At 40.6% G+C, this 21,736-nt stretch overlaps 1 protein-coding gene across 1 annotated transcript; it reads left to right on the top strand.

Moving 5' to 3' along the window:
* Window positions 1–823: 823 nt before the first annotated feature.
* Window positions 824–21,218, top strand: LOC134744266 (protein abnormal spindle). The gene is made up of 8 exons (XM_063678015.1): window positions 824–993; window positions 1,086–1,283; window positions 6,400–6,597; window positions 7,398–13,001; window positions 13,534–13,729; window positions 14,199–14,380; window positions 14,965–15,084; window positions 20,792–21,218. The coding sequence occupies exons 1-8, from the start codon at window positions 982–984 to the stop codon at window positions 21,065–21,067; spliced, it is 6,786 nt and encodes a 2,261-aa protein (XP_063534085.1). The 5' UTR covers window positions 824–981; the 3' UTR covers window positions 21,068–21,218.
* Window positions 21,219–21,736: the final 518 nt, after the last annotated feature.

Raw genomic sequence — 21,736 nt, 5'->3', positions numbered from 1 at the left:
TAGTACATAGAACAGAGTTGCTTTTGATTTGTTTTATTCGATTTTAAAACAAACAAACTAAATTATATTTTCTAATACCATTAATTCATTAAAACTTGTCTGCCAAGACTTGGAGGGAAAGTGCCTTTAAACCTTAAGTTAGCTTATTTTACTTAAAGGGGACATTCTTTTATTTTTTTAAAGAAACAAAACTGCATTAACAAAATTTTTTATTCGCTTTCTTCGTCCGGGAATAGAACCGACTAAAAATAAAAATAAAATACTAAATACGCGATTTTATGGATATTTTGTACGACAGACGAGTGTAAAGCTCGCTCCAGACTACGCGGCGCGAAGCCTCGAACGTGAGTGTGGAGTCGATTTCGCTGATTAGCGGACTAGACTCCACACTCGTGTTCGCGGCTTCGCGCTCGATTGTGGAGGGCCCTTAAGGCCTAATGTTTCTTGGAGAAATTTTAACTTTTAACATTAACATGAACTGTAGCAAAAGTTTTTAATTATTTTTTTCCCTCCAGGCCCATTATTTTTTTCTATACTGTATATCATTATGTCCGTAACACACCATCGCACCGCACCAAGGTCGTTGTGCGACGTACCCATAAGTAAGAGCGAGAAAGAGACATCGCTTTCTCGCTCTTACTTATGGATGCGTTGCACAACGACCTTGGTGGGGTGCGACGGTGTGTTACAACCTTTAGTATTACTCCTACTCCTTAATGGGAAAAGAAATAGTCCTCACAGTGCGTAGTACACGTCGTGTTACCATATGAAAAAAAGTTGTACTCTGACTTGACACTCCTGACAGTTAAAATTCAAAATATGAAACTGAAGAACGGACGGACGTTACGAATTAAGGAATTCATTGTTTCTCAAATTTAATAATACTTTTTGTTGCTATTTAGATATTATTAGTGTTTAAAATGTATAGTTTATATTATAGCATTGAAATATAAGTTATTAGATTAAGCCTTCGTTGACAACATGTATTTTGAAGTAAGCGTTTTTTAAAATATATTTGTTTGTAGTGGTCTGATTTTAAATAACGTTTTTTGTACTTAATTAATGTTGAAATGGTGTTCTTATAGATCGATAACACGCCAGAACATATTAGGAGGTCGCGTCGTACCGAACATATTCGGAAGGAAACTCCTGAAGAGGAATGCCCAAGATTGATTTTGGCTCCGTTTTTTAGGCCCCCACAAGTGGTGTTTGATAATGTTCTCATTGGGACATCATGTGAGCGGAATTTGGAAGTGTTAAACCCCATGAAACATGCCCAACAGGTATTGTGAACACAATCTATATTAATAAACTACCACTACTTGTACTACTACTTACTACTACTACTACTGTTGGTACTATGTATCATTTTAACATCATGTTTGACACGGTTAACAATAAACTTATTCTTATTCTTAAACTTTTTTATGCTAGTCTTGTGTGCACTAATAACAAAAAAACGGCCATTGCGATTCGGACTCGCGCACAAAGGGATCCATACCATTATGCAGAAAACGACAAAAACATCATGTTTGTTGTATGGGAGCCCCACTTAAATATTTAATTTATTCTGTCCTTAGTATTTGTTGTCATAGCGGCAGCAGAAATACATCATCTGGGAATATTTCAACTGTCTAGCTATCACGGCTGATGAGATATAGCCTGGTGACAGACGGACATACAGACAGACAGCAGAGTCTTAGTAATAGGGTCCCGTTTTTACCTTTTACCCTTTGGGTACGGAACCCTAAAAAACATGTTTTAAAAAGTTGTTGCACAAAGAAGTTTCAAAATGATTTGACTAGTTATAAGTAAATTTGTACACCATACTTACTCACTCCCTTTAATCATTCCTTTGATCAATTAATAGAGGAATTCAAGTGTCATGAAAACTAGAATTCTAACCAGATGTTGGATTCGGGGGGGGGGGGGGGGGCAATATTTAATGACAATTAGGGAGTTCTTATATTGATAAAATTAAATGATTGATACTTTTCCCTAATACTAGTGATCACCACCATCTTTCTTTGTAACTACATATTATTTGTAAGTACTATTTTAGTCATTTATTCAATATTGCATTGTCATGTACATAATAAGGTGTTATTTTTCATATAGCCAGTTCATGGCACCCTGTAACACAATAGTACTCTATTCTATTAATACTAGTCTATATATTACAAAAGTTTCAAAGCATATTGCTAGGTTAGAAAACAATGATAATGATGAGTAGGTAAAGTTTTAAAAAATCCCTTTATAATTAAGAAGAAGGGAATTGCCTTATTACTTCCAATGTTCCAATAAAACTTGGAGTGATCACTAATTTATGAGAGAAGCATCAATAATAAAGTTTATAGATATGCAAACTCCCTACCTGTCATTAAAACTTGCCCCTTAAAATTCCGATATCTGCTTCTAACTATATATTCATGAGTGCTATTAGAGTGCCACTGTTGAATATCTGTCGTTAAAATGTATGAAATTTTGGAAGAATTTTACCAACTAGTAGGAAAGCGGACCCTGGCAAAGGCCGGGGTTACGCTAGGTAGAAGAAGAATATAATAACCGCAAAAACAAACATAAAATGCCTTCAAAGAGGCATTATTAGGTTAATTGCGTTTGGGATTAATTAAATACAAATGCCTTAAATGACATTGTGAGGAGGGCAATTTTGTCTGCAAATGTGCCGTGCATGCTAGAACCTCCAGGCGTAAGCCGGTCCGATGGCGAAAGACCTGATGGGCTAACACTTATTCCATGGGAAAAGGGTAAGTGTCTACTTTGGGATGCCACGTGTGTCAGCACTTTTGCCGCCTCGCACATTGGCAGAACTGTCCGGACGGCAGGAGCGGCGCGCGGCGGCGGAATTAGCGGCATTTCGGAAGCACGATAAGTACGGGGCGCTTACTAAGTATATTTTTGTCCCGTTAGCAGTGGAGGCGTCCGGGTGTTGGTGTGCCGAGGCCAAAATATTCTTGAGCAAATTGGGGCAGCGTTTAAGGGAGAGAGGTCATGATCCTCGTTCCGGGTCATTTATGATGCAGAGGCTAGGTCTATCGCGGTTCAGCACGGAAACGCGGCGAGCGTGATGGGCACCCTTGCGTCTGGAAGAGCGCGGGATGAGTTGTTTGACTAGGTTGTGGCTTTGTTTAGTTTTACTTTAGTTTATAGTTAATTTTAATGTAATTTTTTTTTATGTACCTATTTTTTGTATAGTTATAGTGTTTTATGTAATTTTGTAAAGTGATTGTTTTGATTGTTAAAATTGTATTTAATGAAATTCAAATCATTTATTGTTTGAGTCAGTATTAGTTAAAATTATGTTTGTGTTACATAAAGTGCATAATTGAATAATAAATTCAAAGTAACCATTGCTCAGGAAGGGAATAAAACTAATATTTTTCCTTATATGCTTCAGGAACGAACTACTCTTATAAATTAGGTACAATACCATCAACAAAGACATCCATAAATATAAACAGAATAGGGTAAACTAACTAGAATAGTTATTTACGATACAAGTGCGGAAAAGAGGAAATTAGAAACGAGTGGCGATAAATTAAAACACGACCGCAGGGAGTGTTTTAAATCGACACGAGTTGCGAATTACCTGTTCATTTTACAGTACATATGGTGCTACTTTCTCGCACTAGTGCGTAAAGAGCACTTTTCGTGCATGTCGAAAGTTTAAAGGGCCATTTGTACTGTAAAACGTTGTACGATACACGCGTGCAAGTTAAAATAGTTATTTACAATACAAGTGCGGAAAAGAGGTCATTCGCAACTCGTGTCGATTTAAAACATTTATTGCCACTCGTTTCGAATTTTCTCTTTTTCGCACTTGTGTCGTAAATAACTATTTTAACTTTACTAAGGTAATGCTCTCTGCTAATGAAGGGCGACCTTCCAATGTCACTAAAGCGCGACATATGCATTCTGCCAAGTGCCAAGTCCAAATTGAAGGTTTGCCAGCGAGCAATGGAGCGCAGAATTCTAGGTGTCACAAGGACGGATCGCATCCGAAACACTACATTGCACTCCAAAACACACGCATAGCTGACGTGAGGGAGAAGACCGCCAGGCTGAAGTGGGATTGGGCGGATCACGTCTGCCGCATGCATGCCGGATAGGTGGGCTAGTATAGCTAAAGTGGATGCCGCAAAAGAAGCGTGAACGTGGCAGGCCAGACGGAGATGGCGATGGCGGGACGACTTAGACACCTACATCAGTAACTGGCCGGAAATAGCACAACAACGGGAGTTATGGAGAACAAGGGGAGAGGCCTTTGGGACACTATAACGGCCTAAGAAAAAAGCAAGTGCGAGTCGATCTCGCGCACGAAGGGTTCCGTACCATTACGCAAAAAAACGGCAAAAAAATCACGTTGTATTGGAGCCCCACTTAAATATTTATTTTATTCTGTTTTTAGTATTTGTTGTTATAGCTATTAGTTGATTATTGACATGTTTTTATGATTGTGATACTAGTCAAATTTTAATGTAATAGTAAATGTTTTATGTAATGTAAATGTGTACAGCTCACCCGGTATTGTATTGTCCTAGTCCTAGCTCTAAGTATATTGATTTGCATGGTAGGTTTTAATTAATTGTACTGTTTAACATTAGTATTTAAGTTTTTTGTTACTAACACTTCTATGGGCCATGCCTGAAAGTAAATGATTATTTAATTTAATTTAATAGCGGCAACAGAAATACATCATCTGTGAAAATTTCAACTGTCTAATAGCTATCACGGTTCGTGAGATACAGCCTGGTGACAGACGGACAGAGAGACAGACAGCGGAGTCTTAGTAATAGGGACCCGTTTTTACCCTTTGGGTACGGAACCCTAAAAAGGTAATGCTCATGTGGCACCCCTAGAACAATATATCTGGATCATAGACCCTGTTTATCATCTTATAGACACTTTTTTGGTATCAATGAATGAATAAAAAAAAATATGCATGCATATGGCAATGTATTGTGTTCATTGACAAAATGACCCTGACTCCATGGACTCATTACTCTAATGAAAATAACAAGCAAACATTAGAAAAATATCCTAATTAATTTAATTTAGAATCGTTTGTTTACAAAGTTTAGTTTATTTACAAAGGATTCTAAATTTTTAAACTAAAAAAAATTAATGACATATACGTACATATGGCAACAAAAAATTATACCTATAATAAAGTTTGTCATAGATAGGTAATTATTAGTAAATGTACAGTGAGGTTCGAAATTGCATGGAGAAATTATGAATGAAATCCATTAATTATTTCTCCATGCAATTTCGAACCTCACTGTACTTACTAATTGTAATTTATTAATTTTATTATAAAACAGGGAAACTTACCTCTTCTTACTAATGAGAAAATGGAATATGAGGCAGAGGACAATAATCCTCAGCTTTATACCCAATGCATTTACGTTATTTTAAAATTAATACACGGTGACTCAGTTTATTCTACATGTTCTACATACACAACTCTACTCCGTCATACTCGTATGTGACATTATTGTATGTAAAATTGAACTTTATTGTTCTTAAAATGCGGATGATTTTTGCGGTCGGTTGATAACTGATACGAGTTTGATAAAGTAATTTGTCACCATACACACATTTCCTAATAAGGCCTTAGGAAATATATTACAAAACTTTCAGGAAATTAACAACTAGCTGAAAGGGAATACCCATAATAAATAAAGCAATAATATTGCTTGTATTTTTTACCACTATAGGATTATCCTTTTAGCGGGAATAAATGTTTAACATTATTTAATTTTTCAAGTAAGTAGGTATATCTCACAGGGTCTTGCTCTTTAAAAGTTATTTTGTATCTACCCTTGGTGATGTTTCATAAATTAACCATGTTTTGTATTTAAACAAACAAAACAAATTACGAATATACAAGCAAAATAAAATAAAAAAATTCCTACGCATTGTGATCCTCCTTGTCTGAAGTAGTTGAACGTGAGTTGAACTAACGTTATTTCTTTCGTTATGCCTAGTAGTAAAGCATATTGTTACTTGAAAAACCGGAGGTAGCGGGTATGAAAACCGTCGCCATCACGCCATCATAGCTTGCCCCTATCTTTCATTTTGTTCTATGAGATTTGGCTTTAAGGGCTGGCATCCAGGCCATAAAATTCCAAAAAGAAATTAATTTTTTTACACAATTCTAGGGATTGACAAGGCAAGCTGTGCTGGCGCCTTCTGTAAAACATTTCGACCGGCCTACCCCATTGATGAGTTTCTCGAAACTTATATAAGTACCTGCTAACGACATATCAAACATTTAGCAAATTGGCCAATAGGGCACTTTTTACACATCAAGATGCATTTACAAATTACAAGCAATAGATAAATATCATTAGATATCAACGCTTTTTGTTCAAGGTAACCCTCGCTCGCAGCCTGCCGCAAGGGCTGCAGATCCACCTGCCCGGAGACTGGCTGGAACTGGAGCCAGAGACATGCTATTGCCTGACCATGTCGTGGAGTCCTACGCAGCCCACGGCGCTGCGGGAGACCATCCACTTCACCAACGAGAAGAGGGGCCGATATGAAGTCATTGTGGTCTTGAAGTCTGCTACGGTAAGGAATGATTAAAAACAAATTAGGTTACGTTTCCACTGGAGATTAGATAGATTGGAGCCAGAGACCTGCTACTGCCTGACTTTGTCGTGGAGCCCTACGTAGCCTACGAGACCATTCACTTCACCAACTAGAAGAGGGGCAGATATGCGTTATTTATTGTTTTGGAGTTGGCTGTGGTAAGGAATATTTAGGACAACTGGTAGGATAAATTACACTTCACCCAAATCCCAGAGGGCATACTGCCAACATCGTAATTTAAAACAAAAATCGTTATCTCCCTATGCATGTATCGCTCGAAGCTCGAACATGCAAGAGCAAAGAGAGGCAATACGATGTTGGCGGCCTGCGACGGTATGATTGTACCTGTTTGAGGTCTTATTGAAATAACTTACTATATTTTACTTTATTACAACATAATTTTTGCGTAGTCCATTTTAAACTGTTTGTGCATGAGGGCTACCGTTTTTATGCTCACCAGTTGGCGCCACTGTCCAGAAAAAACAGGTCTCAAAATTCTTCTATGCTTATTTTTATAAAATCAATACGTTCTAATATACACAAAGGTATTTACCGCAATTATGAATAAAGAGTAAAAATTCCCGTTAAAAAAGCTTGAAACTTCTATGCATTTGACATTTTGAAAGACCTCCATCAACACTAGCGCCCCTAGCTGTGAAATTAAACGCGGTAGCCCTCATTGCATTTATACGGTCGGCTTAGGGTAAAATATACACCTAATATGAAAATTGCCTAATTAATTATTTTTTTATAAATCACAGTTTTTTGTTTGGTTTCAGATTATCAAAGGCAAAAACAAGCCAAGGAGTTTCAGAGTATCTCCTGGGAAAAAGGAGAAAAAGCCATTAAAGAGATCCCCAGTAGCTATCCAGAAAAGGAAAGCTGAGGCCATAACCCACGCCGTGAAAAGGGCCGCCCAAGTGGTCCAGCCAAGTCAATACAAAAAACTTAAAACATACAATAAAGAAAACATATCAGGAATTCATGAGTACACTGCGGACTCGCAACTCGGGCGATGCCCATTTGATTCTTTCAACAATATTGATATTCATTTCAATACGTCGGAAATATTTTCAAGCATGAAAAAGGAAATGATGCAGCAAACCTATAACGCGTCCGGCTACATGAACGTTACGAAAGAAGTGCCAGTGCCGAGCAATGTACTGAAACCCGTTAACAGACAGTTGAGCCCCGGCGGCGATATTTTCGACAAACTTTCTTTCACACCACTAAAAACACTCGTAAAGAATGAAAGATTGGAGCAAGGGCCTAAAATTGTAATCAGCATGAACTCTGATTGCGAGGAAGACAGCTTAGACAATAAAGAGAATGATGGAAACGCAGGACCTCATTCTATAATGTTCGTAACGTCGTCTCAACCAGCCAATAAATGGTTGACTACAAACCAACATCAGCGCCCGAACCATTATTTGGAAACCGCTACTGCCATAGATAAAAAAATCCCGAACACTTCATCACCTAAAGAACTGCACAGCCCAAACTTTTCTATCAACACAGAGTTTTCTAGAATCAGCGATCTCTCGTTCTGCCCTCAAAGATTTTCCACTGAGAGGAAGTTTGTCCCTAAAACAAACAATGATACCCACGACATAATAGACTTTGATAAACTGAGCTCCGACACGTACACTAAAGAATCTCCCAACGCGGCGCTAGATTATCCTCTGTTCTATATGAAGGACCAAAACCCGACTAAATGTAGACAGTCACTCTTTCGAGAGTATAACCAACGAAAAGAATGGGATAAAAACCCGAGTTACCCACAAAAGTTCGAAAATAACGTATGGAGAAATGAGCCTAGAAAGTTCGAAACTAATATGTGGAGAAGTGAACCTAGAGCTTATACCAAACCGCAATCGCCGCCTCGCTCGATCACTCCTCCTCTTCAATCAATTCCTGAAGAGAGTCAAAATCATAACTCTGACACCCTAATTCTTGATAAAACCGATAAACAAATGACCACATTTACAGTGAATAGAACATTCAATGCCACACGCGATAGAAACTCGGTATCCTCAGCCAGACAAAGTTGTTGGTCCAAGAAAGACGTGAGAGCTGACCCGACACTTTGGAAAATGCCAGTTTCGCAACCAGAGAGACGAACTAAAACCGGTCGGCCGTCGGTCTCTCGCCCTGCTTTAAGCAAACCCGCGAACACAACCTTTGACAAAAGTATTAATCAAAATATATCACTGAATCTCGTCGGGAATGTATATTCCCAATCTCTTACAGTGGACCCCTTCTTATCGACAACTTATTTCTACGACGAGGAAGCAGTGTCCAAGTTCGAGGCAGAGTTCAAACGGTGGCTGAACTACATCTTAACTCCTCCCGCGGATCTCGACTGCAACGTGGAGCAGAAAATCGATGTAGGCAAAGCGTGGATCGAGAATAGGAACAAGGAAGTGCCGCTCGCACCAACAAAAGAACAAGTCTCGAGCGCTTACCACAATAGCCACAGATTGGATAGTCTTAGAAGAGCTGCAAAAGCTTTACTATTGAGCCCTGAAATATGTCAAGTCTTCCAGAAACTAACCGCGCAAATCGAGAAAAAGCTTATAGTGATCAGGACTGACCGCAATCTTCATCTAGATGTGGGCTTACAGAAAGCTATAATGGAGCTTCTACTGTGCTACAATCCTCTGTGGCTTCGTATTGGGCTCGAAGCTCTCTATTGCCTGGTCTTGCCTCTGAAATCCAACAGTGACATTGATGGTCTGACAACTTTCATCATTCAAAGGATGTTCAAGAATCCATTCCTCAAAAATAAGCATTCAAAAGCCTCGGCGCCAAATAAGCTGCTGCCAGCTTACATGGAAGCCATCAAGAAGTTCACTCTAAAGAAGTTCTTCATGTTGGTTTATTTCTTGGACCAAGCCAAGCAGAGAAAGCTGATTTCTCACGACCCTTGCCTGTTCCGCCGCAACGCTATTTGCAAAGAGAGCAGAGAGATCGTAATAAGATTAACGCGCGAATTGATCGCCGGCATCGGCGACATAACGAAGCACCTTCGACCGCTCGGCTACGTGGTGTCCCACAAGCAAACGTATCTGGACGAATACTTATACGCCGTCCACAACATAGCGGTCGACATCAGAGACGGCGTGCGCTTGACCAAGGTCATGGAAATAATCCTGATGAAGAATGGCCTGTTGAACCAACTGAGGACGCCCGCAATTTCCAGACTGCAGAAAATACACAACGTCCAAGTGGCATTAAACGCACTCAAAGACGCGAATTTCGTGATCGTCGGTGAGATCACCGCAACTGACATCGCCGATGGGCACAGGGAGAAAACAATGTCGCTCCTCTGGCAGCTGATACACGTGTTCCGAGCCCCGCTGTTCGAGTCCGCCGCAAACGTGATCCAAACCTGGTGGAAGAAGAAGTACAAGGTTATCGTGGAGAAGAGGATGGCGGAGGAACGCGAGCGGCAGAAGATGGACAACGCGGCGCGCACCATCCAGTGCTGGTGGCAACGGATCCAGTACAACCGTCTGGTCGAAAAGCAAATGCATCTATACACGACTTCCACAGTCATTATCCAGAAATACTGCCGGCGCTGGCTGTGCCGCACTCGCCTGCTTAAACTCAAGGCTAGCGTGTTGAGGATCGAAGAGTGGTACAGAGGCATCGAAATGATGAATGAAGCTAAAGAGATCTTTCAAAAATTAAGATCGGAAAGGGAGGAGTTGAGAACGAAATCTGCCATTGAAATCCAACGCAACTTTAAACGCTGGTTATGCGTCACTAAGTATCAGAAGACTTTAAAGAACTTAATCCTCATACAGAGCTTGGTGCGTCGCTATCTTGCCCGAAAACAATACTTGCAAACGAGAAAAGCACTTATACTCATCCAACAGAGATATAGAAGTAAATTACTGATGGAAGAGGAGATGAAGAAACTGGCCGTGCAAAAGCACTGTGCTATAGTTATACAAAAACAGTATAGGATGATAAGACAACATAGGATTTATCAGAAGCTGAAGTCCGCTGTTCAAACTATCGAGGGATACTATAAAGCGATAATACAAATGAGGCAAGTGCGTGACCAATATTTACAACTGAAGAATGCTGCAATAAAAGCACAAGCTATGTACAGAGGCCGATTAGTTCGCCGAGAGTTTAAAAGGCAGATGTCTTTATTAGTAACTCTACAAAGAAGAATCAGAGCACACCAGCTAATGAAAAAAGAAAAATCACAATTTGCTATTATCAAAAAGGCTGCATGTATTTTACAGCAACGCTTCAGGTCGCATCTAATTATGAAGGAAACAAGACAGGTTTACATAACTCAGCGTCAGTCAGCAATTACAATACAGGCGCATTTCCGAGCGTATGTACTGGGAAAAGCCAAAAGAAATGCTTATTTGAAGACGAGGTCTGCCGCTATAGTATTACAAAGACATTATAGGAGTCTTCTTTTGATGAGAGAGGAGAAGACTGCCTACATGAAATTAAAGACTTCTGCGATATGCATACAGAGGCATTACCGAGCCTTGCTGGAGATGAGGAAATGCAAAACATGCTATCAAAAGCTTCACGCGGCAACCATTTTGACCCAGAGAAAATACAGAGCAAGATTGCAAATGAAAATAGATAAATCTGAATTCTTAAAACTGAAAGCAGCCAGTATAATAATCCAGGCTCGTTACAGAGCTCTAGTTGTTGGAAGGCAACAGAGGAACCAATTCCAGAAAGAGAAGATGGCGGCGATTAAATTGCAAAATTGGTTTAGAAATTGCAGAAAGAGCAAAGAAATACAACAGCAGTATCGGCAGTCGAAACAGGCTTGCGTAACTATTCAGAGAATTTACCGAGCTTATGTTTTGAGCAAAAAGCAGAGAATAGAATATCTTAGAATAAAGACTGCAACTATTCGCATTCAGAACTATTATAGATCTTACTTAGAAATGAAAACTGTAAGGGAACAATTCACAAAGCTTAAGGCTTCAACTGTAACCATTCAAAGATTTTACAGAGGCCACTTAGAAACTAAAAAACAAAGAGAAGACTATCTTTGTAGAAGAGAAGCCGCTATTGTGATTCAAGATTTCTACAGAAGATACAAACTGACTGTTACAACACAACAACAGTACTGTGCCTTGAGAAAGAATGCAATCTGTGTACAGAGACGGTACAGAAGCCTTTTGACTATGAGAAAGGTACAAAGTGATTATGAAAATCTTAGAAAATCAGTAATTGTTGTACAACAGAAGTATAGAGCTCTAATTGCCATGAGGAAAGAGCGCACAGCATATTTGAAATTAAAATCCGCTGCACTAGTTTTACAAACAAGGTATAGAGCACAAGTAGCAATGAAGTCAGAGCAACATAGGTATGCTTCAATGATGAAAGCTACCATTTGTATTCAGAGGTGCTATAAGGCTCGTTTGGAGGGAAGAGGTCAAAGAAATCAATATTTACGATTAAGACAAGCAGTTATTTTAATTCAACAAAAATACAAGGCACTGCTTGCCATGAGGAATTGCAGGGCCTGCTATTTACAGACAAAATCTGCTGCTGTATATATACAGAGGAGATATAGATCACGTTACCTGATGTTGCAAGTTAAAGCCACATTTAGAAGGACTTTGTCCGCCTGTGTAACCATTCAAAGACACTTCAAAGCTTATATTGCGGGCAAAAAACAAAGGTTGACATACGAAACACAAAAAGCGGCAGCTATTCTTTTACAAAGACGTTACAGGAGCATTAAAGAAACTAGGGAAGTCCGAACTCAGTATTTGCGTTTGAAACAAGTTGTAATCACAGTCCAAAGGAGATTCAGAGCCAATTTAGCTGCCCGAGGTGTTAGGCAAGAATTTTTAAGACTTAGGCAGAGTGCCACCAAAATTCAATCAACATTCCGAATGCATTCTGCTCGCAAGAAATGGTTGGTATTAAAGAACGCCGCTGTGTCAATTCAAAGGTTTTACAAGTCTTATAGACATGCGAGAAACACAAGAGAACAATATCTTCGCATCAGATCGATTATTATAAAGTTACAGGCTCTCGCTAAACGCGTTATTGTAAGAAAGCGTTATTTAGACCACTTACAACGCATACTCAATCAACGTAGGGAAGCGGCGGCCATATGCATACAAAGCAATTTTAGACGATATTTGGTACAATCACGTTATCTAAACTATAGAAAACATGTAACGTACATTCAAAGGCTATGGCGAGGAAAGCTTCTGACAAGACAGATGCATTCTGAATTTATCCAGAAGAAGATCTTTATCACCAAGCTGCAAGCAGTAATCAGGGGATACTTGGTTAGGAAACAAGTATCCTTAATGAAGGAAAACTTGCTCAGGATTCGAGAGGAACGGAGGCAGCACTGGGCGGCATGTAAAATCCAGGTCAGTAAAATTACTGTTTTATTAAAATTCGATTTCAACGTTTTGATAATAGAGTGGTCATTGTGGATCAATGGCGTCACGTGACTTTCAAATTACTATGTAAAGCGCTAACTGAAATAGATGTCCTATACGACAGAAAAAGTGACCAAGGCCTACAGTGCCCAGGGCTGGGAGCTTGTGCTTGAGTATCCATTGCACTGGTTCCTTGGTCACTTTTTTTTTAGTAAGCGACATCTAATACAGTTCATAATTTGTAAAATCGTGTTTATAGTTGAAACACAAATCAAAATACTTTCATAAAATGATTTGAGTTTCCTAGTAATAATCCTCTGCCATAGACTTAAAGATCGTTGCCGAACCATGAGCGTCGCTAAGATCGCTTCTAACAGATTGACAATTTCAATCTGGACTTTTCTTTATCTTTTTTAAAGTCTAGCCAACTCGGTAGCAATAAAGAAACCCCACCCCTCCCCTCTTCCCTTTTATTTTTGGGTGTGACTAGCCAACCACGGTAATATTTTGTTTGTTTCAGGCTGTATTCCGCGGCCACAGGGTGCGCAACCGCTCGGCGCTGCACGAGCCGCGCGTGGCGGCGCTGCGCCGGCGCTGGCGCGAGGGCGCGCTGCGCTCCACGCAGGACACGCTGGAGGAGCGCTACGACCAGGCCATGGAGGTGCTCAACAACTTCGCCGACATGGAGGCCGTCATCATTGCCTTCCGGTCTCTCGGTCAGTTGATTATACCTAGTAAAAGCTACGTTACTAGGTACAATGTGTGGGTCGTCGTGACGAAAGCGAGGTGAAAACGCGGCGCGGCCCGCGCGCATCGCACTCTTGATTCAAGCCGTGGCGGCTCTGCTGCAGTGTGACGAAACCTTAACAGCTTTTTTGTCCTACGAATTTTCTTTTTCACTTCTGCAACTCAAACAAGAGTGAAGGTTTTTTTTGCGTAATTAGTGAAGTATTTAGGGGGTCTTTTCTTTCATATTGTATCTTTTCCTTCTAAGTTCTAATATGTTTTTGCTGCTGAGGTAAAAAACTGTATGTCCCACACTAGACCACATGTTTTTTGCAACTCGTGTAAAGTCCCTCGCTACACTTCGCTAAAATTTTCGCTTGCAGCAAAAACTAACTTAACACAACTTACATAAATAACTATTTTGCAAGTACTTTATAAACCTGTTTTTGCCTCCCACAGAACTCTTAACTGAAGTGTTCCCGATGATGTACAACGAGACCGCCCCGAAGGTGGTACGCAGCGTGTACAACTACATGGCCGTCATGAACCGCTCCATCTCCAGCGTGGAGGTGCTCAAGTCGGCCGCGTCCGTGCTCGCCAACCTCACGCGATATCGCGTCACGGGGCCCAAGATCTACGCGGTAATACTTCACCATTTCTTACTTTTCCTCTTGTCGAGGTGTTGTAATTCTTGTTTTTTTTGGAACTAGGCAAATCCCATGGAATAAAACTAGAAACTGGAAACCTATTCCTTCGGAACTATTCGGTATGTTCCAGTTTTACAGGTGCACATTGTGCAATTTTTGATCTGTTTCGTAGTGAACGTTCGCGCGGACTCATTTTTATTAGGTTCGAAATGAGTGCGCGTGCAATTGAGTGGAATGTTTAAATTGTTTTAAAATATCAAACGAGTACGATTATGACCGTGACTGTTTCTTAAATCCAATTTATTTACTCCGAAATTAAAATAAGGGCCGGATAGGCCGGATTCCGGATAGTAACCGATTATCCGGTGCATCTCAAGTCATTACTCTCAGAACATACATCAAGTGAATCACTCAATGAGCCCACATGGTTCTTTAATATTATAACCAACGTCTGAAAAATCGCTAAGGTAACCATTAATGTACCAGATGCCCTGCCATTTGATTTAAATTTAAAATGAACTCATTCTTTCAGAGAAATAAAACTTACTTATGTCTAATAAGAAATTATTTTATTCCAGCGTGAACACATACCTCCTCTCCTGAAGTACATGTGGCGCTTCAGCACCAGCGAGGTTCAGTTGTTCCTCACCCTGTCGACTTACCTGTGGCTGTTCTCCAAATACGATGGCGTAAGAGAGGTAAATGATCATTTTACTATTTAGTAAAAGTAAAACATCGTTACTGTAAACGTAAATAGAGTGTATTTAGTATTATGTTTTGTGCAAAAGTATCATTTTATGTGCCATGGCATGATAACGAATTAGGAATGAGAAATCGTTTATTATCAATTAGCAGAGTTACATCTTTTTATTCCCGTAGGATTGTGTCAGCTAACTTATGTCTAAAAGATCTGTGTAAGCTGGAGGTGTTGTGTCACAAGTGTCGAGTTAAAGATGTTGGTAATAGTGTTACATATGTTACATTTACTTAATTCTAAGGGGACGAGGAGCCGCTGCCCCACGGGGCCAGCGTCTCATGTCTTTATTTGGTACATATAACATTTCACCTATTCTATGGTTTGTTAATAGTGGGTTATGTTCGCCGTGAGCTAGGTAAGCGTCCCCTGGTGTGTCGAGGTCTTCAATACCAAGAGCTGCGATTCTGTCCAGCATTCTGCGATTTAAATCAGCGGCGCGAAGGTGCCACGCTTCAAGATCGCTGATTTCCCAGAGCGTTTCCGTGGGTATACGTCTTGAGAACTGGCCAGCATTCTTGAGTGCCATCCTGTATTGTCTCTCAATTTTTTGTAGGTTCGAGTTGCTGTACCTTGATAATAGCTGCACCACTCCATAATCCATGATAGGAAGGATGCAAGCTTGAATGATTGCTAACTTGACTTCTACATCGGTTTTGGCATTAAAGCCTATGATGGGTCCCAGAGCTCCTCTTACTTGTTTTAACTTTTTGACAACTTTGTCTGTTTGAGGGTTCATTTTGAGCGTCTTATCAAAGATGACTCCTAAATACTTTATGTCTTTTTTATAAGCGAACGTCTGGGTTTTAATCTTAACCGTTGGTTTGTATTTCTTCTTCTTTGTAAACATTATACATTCTGTTTTGTCGACGTTGCATTTCAAACCCCATCTATCATAGTAGTTTACAATGGTTTCTGCCGCCCACTCCGCTCTCATGGTAGCGTGATCGGGGTTCTTAGCTCTGTTTAGGATACATAAGTCATCCGCGTACTGGGATAGTTTCAGACCTCGAATCCTATCGTGACTATCCCATATGTCGTAGACGTATAGGTTGAAGATGACGGGGCCTAGGATCGATCCCTGGGGCACACCATGTGGTAGTTTTTTTACTTCTCCATTCATAGTGCGGAATTTTCCTATTAGCGATCGATCTTCTAAGTAGTTTTCTAATAGTTTTATAATGTTGTTGGGAGCGTCAGCGTTCTGCAGTTTCTTTATTAGGCCTTTGTGGTTAATTGAGTCGAATGCTTTGCTTAGGTCTGTGCATATCATAGATACGCTTTCTCCAAGTGCAAGTGCATCTGTTATTATCTTTCCCGTGCGGAGAAGCTGTGTAGCGGTCCCTCTGAACCTGGTAAAGCCATGTTGAAACGGCGGCTGCATCTTGTCTACTGTGCCTTGTACTCTTGAGAGTATGAGCCTTTCACATAGCTTTGCCATTATATTGAGTAGCGTGATTGGTCTATAAGAAGTAGCTTCTTTATGGTTTTTGCCTGTTTTGTGAAGGAAGATACATTCGCCCACCTTCCATCGTTTCGGGAAATAACCTGTAGTCAAGACATAGTTTGCTATCGGCTCAAAGGCTGTTATGAAAACTTCTCCGCCCAGTTTCAAAGCATCCGCTCTTATTTGATCCGGCCCAGGAGCTTTTTTGTTCTTGAATTTCCTTAATTCTAGGCGTATCTCTTTTGTAGATGTCCTGTCCAATGGTTCGAACGGGGTGGTCTTCTCTGAACCCTCATCATTTGGGTTTATCTGGGCTTCTCTGACAATAGCCGCGTCGACAAGCGCGTCTATTATTTCTTTTTCATTCGTGCATCCTTGGATATTGGGAAGTTTCATGTTGGGCGCTTTCATGCTTCTCTGGATTTTCCACATCTTTGCTTGACTGTCTGTGGGATCTTCTAGGGCTTTCAACCAACTCTGTTCGGCGAGGTTCGTGAGTGCATCTTTCGTGGCTTTTTTTAGTTTATTATACTCGGAGCGCGCGTTTCGAGCTACCTCCGGGTTGGCGTGGTTTCTTTTCTTCCAGGCTCGTATCTTTGCTCGGTTCCTGAGATCAATTAGGTCATTTATTTCATCTGGGAGGAAGTCTCTTCTGTTATGTTCCTTGAGAGGTGCAAAAGTATCTAAAGTATCTCTAATAGCCTTTTCCAGATTTTCGATATATTTTTCGGACGATTCGTTATCAGTTATAGTCGAGAGATTAGAAATGTTTTCACATAAAGTGGCCATATAAGCTTTTCTGGTCTCTTCGCTTTGTGTTATTTTTTTCATGTTTCTTGTGTTTTACCTCTCGGTCGACATTGAGTTTAATATCTAGGATCCAAGGGAGGTGGTCCGAGCCGATGGACGAAACCTGTTTCATTTTGAAGTTCTCCGCATGTTGGAGTTCATGTGTAACGATTGCGGCATCGAGTATATTGCTACCTTGGTTCGTTGGTCGCGATGGAAGTCCTGTATGTTTTAATTCACATACTCCCTCCTGTTGTAATCTTTTCACGAGTGTCCCGAGGCCTGCATCTCTCGAGTGTCCGAGCTCTCTCATTTGTAGGTTTAGGTCTCCTATTACCAACGAAGCTTCATCCATGAGCATGTATTCGAGTTCTTCTCTAGCGTGACGTTGGTCTGGGATGGGAAAGTATACTCCTTTTATGTTTATGTATTCGCCAGAACGGTGGTTGAGAACTAATTTGATCGCGATGCCCTCGAGCTTGGCGTCATCTTCTTCCCATCCCGGTGTTAGCGCAGTTTGAGTCCATCTGAGTCCCTTTGCGACATACATTGCTGTGCCTAGGTGCGTTGCTATGCTGTGCGTTATTTTGTCATAGTTCAGTATGTCAAACTTCACTTTGTCGAAGTTCAGTTTGCATTCATTGATAATGATAATGTGTGGCAAGTGTTTATCCACCAGGGCTTTTATTTCTGTAAATTTATGTCGTGCGCCTTGGGCGTTAACGTGTAGTATTCTTAGCTTTTTGAACTGAGTCTTACCTGCCATTGAAGAAGGCGTATATACATTGTGCTAATTTCAAGGCGTCGTCTTGTGTCATGACGACTTTTCCTGTTGCTACGTTGGTTTGTTGAGCCAGCTGGAATGCTGGTGGTATCGTTTCCGCTGGTGGCACCGTTTCCGCTGTTGCTGTTCCTCTTGTTGATTCCTCTCCCGCCAGCGGCGTAAACATATTGACTCTGTCAGCGAAAGAAATTCCTGAACGCGTGTGACTATTGGCAATTCTCTCATTCTTCCTTGCTTCTTTTTCTGCCTGTTTCTGTAGTCTTTCTGAATTTTTGTCTAATTCATTTTGGAACACCGGGCAAATCGCATTATTGGCTCCGTGATCACTTTCCTGTCGACACGCACGACATACTGTCACTTCCCTGCCTTCAATTGTTATTTGTATTCTAGGTGATAGTTGTGGTCCGTGGCATGATTGCTTTGTATGATCGAATTTATAGCACTTTTTGCACTGCACTATCCTGTTCGTATTTCTGCGAAATGGCTCCGCGTTAATTTTTGGGGCCCCAAAGAATCTTTCTGACGTAGTTTTCATTCTGGAGATGATCTCAGTGGTCGTAAACGTTTTATTACCTCGTTTGGCAGGGAAGATTAAGAGATGCAGGCTGCCGTTCTTGTTAAGTTTAATTATTTTCGATGGCTTGATGTCGATGCATTTTTCCATTTCTTCGATTTGCTCTTGTTCTGTTTCCCCATATGTTTCATTTCTAATAACTACTAATACATTATTTTCTCTGTCCGCGGGTGGTTTGGGGGCAATATATATAATTTTACCTTCAAAGCTGTCTAACAGTTCTATTATATTCTGACGGGATTTACACTTTTTAGGGTAAAGCCTAAGTTCTCTTCTATTTTTTGAAAAACAGTATGGAACGTCGTTTAATTTCGCACAGTCTCTTAATTTCTTTAGTTTGTCACCCTCGCCAAGCTCTTGGGGGTTTGTGATTCTAATTTTGGGAATGTGAGGGCTTTCTTGAGGAGTATTTAAGACAGTCGGAATTTCACTCTCTTCTCGGCTCCTTTTGTTATTGACGCGCTGCTTTTTTTGTGGCGGCGAACGCGATTCTCCGTCACCGGTCTCTTCATATTGAGCGCGCAATGGCTCAAATCTATTACTAGTTGGTATGCCGCCGGGCGCCTGCGTGTTCAATGAGTTTGAGATAGCGGGAGATCGACTACGACGGGCCGCGGCGGTCGTAGCGTTGCTACGCGTGACGTGGGGCGCTCTCGGCGTAGCGCTGCTACGCATGGCGCTGGGCGCTCGGCTTCCATCACCTACGACGTATGCGCTCCTGGTACTTTTGTTAGGCTGATTTATGTCTGTTTGGCTCGTTGTTGCATGTTCCGCTATCACGGACCACTCGACTTTTTTAATTGCGTCTGTCCTGTTCCCTCCCGCTTGGTTTACAATGTTCGAATTGTTCGACGATCTACCTTCATCGGCGCGTTGAGGCGTTCGTGAAGAGTAATGCGCTGAGGGTATATTTGCATTCTTCGGCTTTGTTTTGCGGCCGTTTCTTTTATTTTTACGGGGATTGTCGATATCTAGACCGCTGCTTAATAATTCCATTACCTGGTTTATCCCGCACTCGCATAGGAACCATTCTATATTTTTAAGCCCATCGAGAGGAATAATACGACGCTTATTTACTTTTTTACACTCTTTGCATGTCATGTCTCGAGTGCTGCACTTATCATAGTCGTATGTGACTGTTTTTGCTGTGGTTACTGTCTGTTGGTATTCGCCTTCGGCTGTTTTTAGGCAGTCAAATTCAATAGTACATTTGTAACAAGTGGAATTCTTACAAGCGGTGCACCGTACACGACCCGTGACGGTCTGGTTTCCTTTTTCCCACCTGAGTTTGTGATCTAATTTAATTGTGACATCGCAGTGCCAACAGTTCAATTCACCAGCGTTAAAAAATTTAATGTCTATTATAGTTATTTTTATATTTTTTTGTACTGATTCACTAGACGATTCCATCGCACTGTCCGTGTCCATTTCACTCATTGTTCCACTAGAATCACTAACGTTCGTTTAAGTATTGGGGGGCTCACCGGCCCCCCTAACAAGTTAAAGTTTATTAAAACAATAATATTTCTTCAATATTACACCGCACCGTAAGGTAAACAAACGATCACGCACTTCCAAGATAGCGACTATAGCGGTGGCTTAGCGGTCAACACGTCCGTTCGCTACGCTGTCCGCTGCTGACTAGGAACGACGAATTAGGAAAGCTTACCTTTAAGCTTTCACGGCCAAAGAAGTCTTATTGCGATTCCTATAAGAGGAAAGAGAAAATAGTGCCATGCTTTGTCCTTATCACCCACCGGGTTTTTCATGGTCGGGTTATGGCAGTATAGGTAGGAGGCAATGGCGAAATACCGAAATTTATAAGTGAAAGAGAAAAAGGATTATGCTGCCATACATTAACCTGTCAATACATGAATATGTCTTTCTCTTACCCCTGGTCGCTCGGTTTCATGTCTATAACTACTATACTATGTCTATGGTTTACAACTTGTAAATTACATGTTTGACACTAACTGCTAGAAAGGAAAAGGAAATGCTAGAAAGTTATAATGACATGTTAAAAAAAATTGCACTTCAAAAAATATTTTAATTTTTAGGACCTCACAGAGTACCTGCACACACCAGAGAACCACAAAATGATGGAGTCCATCAAGCGCAACGTGGACCGTGTCAAGCGAATGGCGAGCAATGCCATCAAGCACAAGCCAATCACGCCCGCGAAGTTCAACCCCTCCGCGAGTTTCTCCCACAACCCCATCCTCCTGCCGCCGGCTCTCGAGCCCGACTACGGCATCGCCAGGGTTGACCATCATCGGTACTTTGTTGACACTCGACAGGCCATACATTGCCTCTTCCGTACATATAAGCTTTAATTTGTATTATTTAGAAATAATGATGACTGTTATTTTTAATTATGTTTAATGCATGATGTTTTTGTGCTTGGGTTTATTGCTTTAATAATGATTTGTGTTAATGTTTAGCTATTAATATATTATTATAACATTAATTTTGTAATAAATTGTGCATAAGGATGTTTTTTTTTTCATTCACCCTATAGTCTGGCAAACCAAATTTGCCAGTGAATAAGAATAACGAAAAGTATACCTACTCATCCCTTTCTTATTGGTGCTAGTACCTAGTACTAGCGTAAGGCAAAGACCGTATGATTCTCGTCTATGTTTGAAACGAGACGGTCCCAGGCCAAACTATAATATCATTAATATCATACCTACACTCTTCCGATTATTTGCTTATTTCATTCGAACAGGTGCCCAAAGCGAATACCTATAATCACTACGTTTTAAGAAACGGGACTGCCATCACTAACCGCAGTGTCAGGCGAAGGGCAATGGTACATGATAACTTGATGAAATACCATTTTAAAACCCCTAACGCAATTAAATGGATGAACCGATTTTGATAAAACATGTCTAAGAATCTCCACTAAAAAACCTGCTTTAAGGGCCAGTTGCACCAACCACAATTAACAGACTGATTAACGTCAAGCAGCAGAGAACTATGAAACTTTCCATACAATAAAA

The sequence above is a fragment of the Cydia strobilella genome, chromosome 9 (assembly GCF_947568885.1).
Source record: "Cydia strobilella chromosome 9, ilCydStro3.1, whole genome shotgun sequence".
Taxonomy (NCBI): Eukaryota; Metazoa; Arthropoda; class Insecta; order Lepidoptera; family Tortricidae; genus Cydia; species Cydia strobilella.
Note: the sequence above shows the minus strand (reverse complement) of the source record. Positions and strands in the feature narration are given on the sequence as shown.